Source organism: Phytophthora infestans, genomic scaffold (assembly GCF_000142945.1).
Source record: "Phytophthora infestans T30-4 supercont1.750 genomic scaffold, whole genome shotgun sequence".
Taxonomy (NCBI): domain Eukaryota; phylum Oomycota; class Peronosporomycetes; order Peronosporales; family Peronosporaceae; genus Phytophthora; species Phytophthora infestans.
In genome coordinates, this window is record NW_003303046.1 from 3,471 (window position 1) to 8,990 (window position 5,520).

Below are 5,520 nucleotides of genomic sequence, written 5' to 3' on the forward strand. Positions count from 1 at the left end.
ACTCGTACAAAGTCCAAAACGAGTTCACATACCACGAGATCATCACTAGAAACCCACGAGAGACCAGAGTTGTAGTCGACACTGCTGCAAATGGCGCTCCAATCCAGATTTTCCCAGTGCGGATGATCCGATCACAAGGAGCAGTAAAGCATGACTCGCCAAAGAAGGGTCTTATTCAGGGAAAACAAATATCGGTAGCTAGATATATAGGGATCACGACCTCTGATTCCGAAAATGAGATCAAATTTAGCTATTTCATATCAGTTTTACTTCTACTCTTATTTTTCTGAAATCCACATGCCATTGACCAATAATAACACTTGCTTACTGCATAGCCAGGTCGCCAGCTTTTTGAAACTTCTAAGGGGATGTTTCATTCGGGGGCAGGTCAACTGGGGCAACTTTTCTTCTAAATATAGTATTCAGCTGACTGCATCGATTTTAATCGATAACCGTTTTCTGGAGACTTTTCATCCACTGCCGACATCAACACCAAGAGTCAGTCGCCGCCACTGACAGCAGAAAGAGGCCGCCGACACCAACTGCAGGAGGAAGAGGCCGCCGCCACCGACACCGACAGCGGCACAGAGAGGCCGCCGCCGACACCGACAGCAGCATAGAGAGGCCGCCACCGACACCGATAGCAGGAGGAAGAGGCCGCAACCTTCGACAACCGAAAGAGGTCGCCGCCGACACCGACAGCAGGAGGTAGAGGTCGCCAATGACACCAACAGCAGGAGGAAGCCGCTAGCGACAACAGAAACAGCAGCAATGACAGAAGATTGTTTGGAAGAAATCAATGTTCTCTTGATCGTGTTACTATCACTATTTAGAACTTTGACTAGCGCTACCTTGATATGGCAAACCTAGCATCAATAATGAAGGCATACAAGCATTAGTAGTTGCTGCGATTGGTGAGGTTGATGGTAGAAGTTTGCGACGAATATTTCAATGGACTTAACGGTGGGGAACAACTACTTTGACGAGAACTACAGCGCATTTGAGGAAGCTTGTTTACGAGCATTTCGAATGCGTCGTTCGTGCATCAAGCGCTTAGCTGGGTATCTTTGCCGGCGTTGGACTTATTACTATAGCCACGCACCTGAGAGTAACATGACTCGCTACTCTTTTGAAATGAAGTTGGAGTTGATTCTGCGCTACCTCGGCTTTCGCGGCTCGCTCGTTGATGTGACAGGGCAATTTGGAATGAGTGTAGCCACAGCCTCGCGCTCATACTTCTCTATTTGCCGAGTGCAGTACGACGACCGTCGCCATTTTGTTCGTTTTACTACTTCTGCGACTGCATTGAACCCGTACCTTCTCTGCAGCTCATTTTAAGCCTCTCTTAGCAACGGGCGCTTCAACCTCCTTCATCGTCGCCTCATTTTGAGTAGGACTAACGCTAAGATAGGACTCCACGTCCGATATTGCAGCATGCGACTCTGTAGAGATTGTTGTATTCGAAAGTAAGACTGTATCTCCTAGGAGAGCTCGTAGCTCATCGGGCATTCCCTCCATCATGGAGGGAATGCCCGGAGAAAATCCTCGAATAAATCACTCGTAGTGCTGGGCGCTAGAATTCTGCAAAAACGATAAAGCAGCTCTAATCGAATCTGACAGAGATAAATTTACCCCGGTTGCTCCGAGCTCCAATCTCGGGGCAACTGGGACAGAAATAAGCGATTCTGATTGGCTGAGAGAGTTGCCCCAGTTGACATGAAACATCCCCTAAGAGCATCTCCACCGGTGCGTCGCTATATCTATAAACTCGCTGCCTTCCGATTGGCCGGAATGATTTTAGCGATAGACACCGAGAGGCATCACTCACCAATCTGTCGCTATGTGGAGAAATCGTCTTTTGCGAGAAGCTCTTGACGACGAGGAAGAGGCGTACGTCTGCTCACTACTTTTGACCCCTAGCGCACCGAAAAAGAGAAAATACGGCGGTTCACAGCCCGGCAAGGCTGCAAATGTCGACAGAGACTTCACTGCGGTTAATGAGATGCTTGTGCGGCGATACTTCGCCGAAACGCCACTCCACGACGACAGGACATTTGCACGTCGGTATCGCATGCCAAGCCATTATTCATGAGAGTCCACGACGAGCTGATTTCGCATTATCCGTATTTTCGTCAGCGCTTTGATGCAACTGACAAGCCAGGAATTAGTATCTTGTTGAAAATTACTTCAGCGTTTCGGATGTTGGCATACGCGAAGGCAGGGGATGAGATGGATGAAGTATGCTCTATCGGAGAATCTACGGTATTTGAGATATTAAATTAGTTCTGTTTTGCCGTTGTAGAAAAGTTTGGACCAACGTACCTGCGAGTACCGACAGAACACGACATTTCAGCTTTGCTGGACGTGAATAAAGCGAGAGGTTTCCCGGAAATGATAGGTTCGATTGATTGCATGAAATGGGAGTGGGCGTTATGCCCTCGAGCACACGCTGGTCAATACAAAGGACGCGAGAAGAAACCTACTGTTGTGTTAGAAGCAATTGCATTAGGGGATCTGTGGATTTGGCATGCTGATTTCGGAGCAGCAGGTTCCAACAGCGACATCAACGTTCTTCAAAGATCGTCATTTCTACGACGATTGCTTCATGGTGAAATTCGTCGCGTTACGTCCAAACTTGGCAAGACAGAGCGCGATTTTCCTTTTTTGCTTGCCGACAGTATTTACCCGAATTGGTCGGTATTTGCCAAAGGTATAGCAACGCCAACCTCACAAAAGAGAAAACGTACGAAACTTCACTCAGCTCTACGAAAAGACGATGAAAGAGCATTCGGCGTTCTTCAGCGACAGTGGAGGATACTTGCTTTGCCTGCGCGGTTCTGGACTGTTAAAAAGCTTGAAAAAGTAATGCATTGCTGCATTAATTTGCATAACATGATAGTGGAGTCGCGGCACGATTTACTTCATGTCGTGTACTTTTCAGATCCGCCTGAACCAGCGGTATCGCAATCTGGATGTCCTATCACCTCAATTACAGACGTCATCGATGCATTTAGCAATATTGACAGCGAATACGAGCACATCAAGCTTCAGAAAGAGTTGGTAGAACATGCTTGGGAAAATAAAGGCAATGCATTATAAAAAGTACACTGGCTTCATCAAACTCTGGTCACAAATCTGCAATCTCAACAATGTTTTCTTCTGGGATTCACTCGCAACGCCACTTGACTCCTGATAGAACCCCACAGGGATCTCAGTTTCAGCAGCAGAAACCTGGTAGGTTTCCCTCGTCTCGTCGTCGCTCTGCTTCGACTCCGCGAACTTTTTTTTATCATTTCGGAGAGTTTCTTTTGACGCAGAATTTTGAAAAACTCAGCGCGTTGATCAGGGTCAGCATCGGGCATGTTGAAGAGTTGGATGCTTGCCCACTCGCTCAAAATGTCGTTCTTGCGCTCCATTGATCTTGCGATCGACCTAGACGCAGCGTACTGCATCTCAAGAAGTTCCCTCTCCTTCAGCGATTGGATCGCTGCTTTTGCACCTTGGGGACGCTTGGCATCCCTCGTTTCAGCAGCATTTCCATCGGCAGGTCGCTTCTTGTTCACACTCGCCGTCCACTTCGGTTTGTTCTTAAGTACTTCGTATGCAGCAGCAAAAGAAAACTCCTCTCCTTGAAGAGCCTCGTATAACTTATGAGCGTCTTCAAATCTGTCTTTTTCTGTTTTCCCACTTTCGTTTCGCCTAACAACAACAACCAAACAACCAACAAGCCAGCTCACATCTCGATTGATGTCTGACCATCGGTTTTTCAAGGCGATGACAGAGCGCTTGTTTCCTGGTACTATCGTACGGTATGACTGCAAGATTAGCGTCCAAAGGCTGTCCGCCTTCTGATCGGCCCCTGCGATCGGGTTCTGCGACGTAGCGCACCACGCCGTGCACAGGGCGGCGTCTTCTTTGTCCGACCAAGCTTTTCCTCGAGGCATTGTTCGTTTGCAAGTAATCCAACCTCCTATAGATTTCAGTCGCTATGGCGTCCGGAATAGCGACCGAAACCCCCCGGTAGCTAAAAAATTGGCGATAGAGACGTCTGGTGAAACCTCAGTAGTTATCAATTTGAGCTCTTCAGTCGCTATACCGGTATAGATATAGAGCCTCACCGGTGGAGATGCCCTCTAAATGACTTATTTTATAGCTTCTTGAGCTGCTGTAGGTTATGGGTACGCTTGGCTAATTGCATACACAGGAACGCGTGGACGCTCAGGCCAGCGATGCGGCCCGACTCCAGGGTGAAAACAAGCTGCTGAAGCGCGCCGTGGCCATCCAGAATCAGCAGAAAGAGGAGGTTCAGAACGAGAACAACGCATTGAAACAGCTGGCCACGCAGGCCGCCGAGCACATGAAGCGTCTAGAGCAAGCCAACTACACGCTGAGGGTTCATCTGCAGACCAGCACCAACGCCGGTCTCGGCCACCAGCAGCAGCCACCTGATGTGTACTAGGCCATCGATGGCCACACATGACCAGGCCTTGGCCTTCACTGGCCAAGGCATTCTATAGACGACCCAGTCCCGTTCTACTACCATTCATTATTCTATGGGCCGATGTTGGAGTATCAAAAGGCAGAAAGCTGCCACGATACTTTGGCTCTCTCTCCCGTGACACCGTCGACGTCGTCTGTGTCTTCCGTTACTCAGTTGGAAGTAGTCAGCCGTCGGGAAGCTTTCTACTTCGTCCTCCACGATTAACAACGATCCAGTTTCTTCTCGACGATCGACTGAGCTACCACCTGACGCAGGGCGAGAGAAGCACTTACTTTATTTCGCAAAAAGCATTTAAACCCCACAAACATTGCCTAATGCCAAACTCAACGTGTCGACGTTGCATCCGTTTACTTTTTTTTCTCTAGGCCGACGCCTTCCTTGAACGCCACTTACTCGTTGGTGAAGCTGACTCATCTACCTTGTCTTCTTTATCTTCCTGAGTGTGCTGGAAGTCTTGAGTAAGTTGCGACGCCGAAGCTGCACGAGCCCGAGCAATATCTTCAATGGCTGCTGCAACATGACGACGCTCCTGTGCGGCGGTGAACTCGTCGATGTGTGCGTAGCGGTTCTTGAGGTGATACGGCAGTTCGAACTGCGAGCGTTTGGGCCAAATGGACAGGAAGAGTTCGTGCAGGATCTGACTCACCGCAGTTGACGGGTTCTTCATGTCGTCGTTGATGCACACAAACTTGGTGCGTCTCGCTCGCGTGCCCATCATTTGCTTCCACGCAAACTAGTAATTGTCGCTCAGCATGTGGAACGTCACCTTAGTCTCCGACATTAATTCCACCTTGGTCTCGTATCGAACGTTCTTAACGAGCGCGTCACGTACCGAAGGACATCGCTCGAGGTTCTCCAGAGTGATGTACGGCGTTAACGTCTCGCTAAGTCGCAGCGTTCCCTCCACCGTCGGAATCTCACGAACCTTCTCGCGTTTTTCAGGCTGTACGCACTCACGCACTTTGCTCACGAAATCCTCAGGCGGAGCGTCACCATGTGCGAGACTCGCAGCTGCCAGC

General features: G+C 49.2%; 3 protein-coding genes across 3 annotated transcripts; 1 reads left to right on the forward strand and 2 right to left on the reverse strand.

The window, feature by feature from the left end:
- Positions 1–2,798: 2,798 nt before the first annotated feature.
- On the reverse strand, positions 2,799–3,416 carry PITG_21905 (uncharacterized protein; the record flags this gene model as incomplete). Its single annotated transcript, XM_002996854.1, has 2 exons — positions 2,799–2,842; positions 3,281–3,416. The coding sequence occupies 2 exons, from the start codon at positions 3,414–3,416 to the stop codon at positions 2,799–2,801; spliced, it is 180 nt and encodes a 59-aa protein (XP_002996900.1).
- Positions 3,417–3,988: 572 nt separating this feature from the next.
- PITG_21906 (uncharacterized protein) lies at positions 3,989–4,825 on the forward strand (the record flags this gene model as incomplete). The annotated part of the gene is made up of 3 exons (XM_002996855.1): positions 3,989–4,020; positions 4,154–4,178; positions 4,205–4,825. The coding sequence occupies 3 exons, from the start codon at positions 3,989–3,991 to the stop codon at positions 4,457–4,459; spliced, it is 312 nt and encodes a 103-aa protein (XP_002996901.1).
- Positions 4,826–4,862: 37 nt separating this feature from the next.
- PITG_21907 (uncharacterized protein) lies at positions 4,863–5,497 on the reverse strand (the record flags this gene model as incomplete). The annotated part of the gene is made up of 3 exons (XM_002996856.1): positions 4,863–5,234; positions 5,334–5,444; positions 5,495–5,497. 3 exons carry the CDS (start codon positions 5,495–5,497, stop codon positions 4,863–4,865), a joined length of 486 nt encoding a protein of 161 aa, XP_002996902.1.
- Positions 5,498–5,520: the final 23 nt, after the last annotated feature.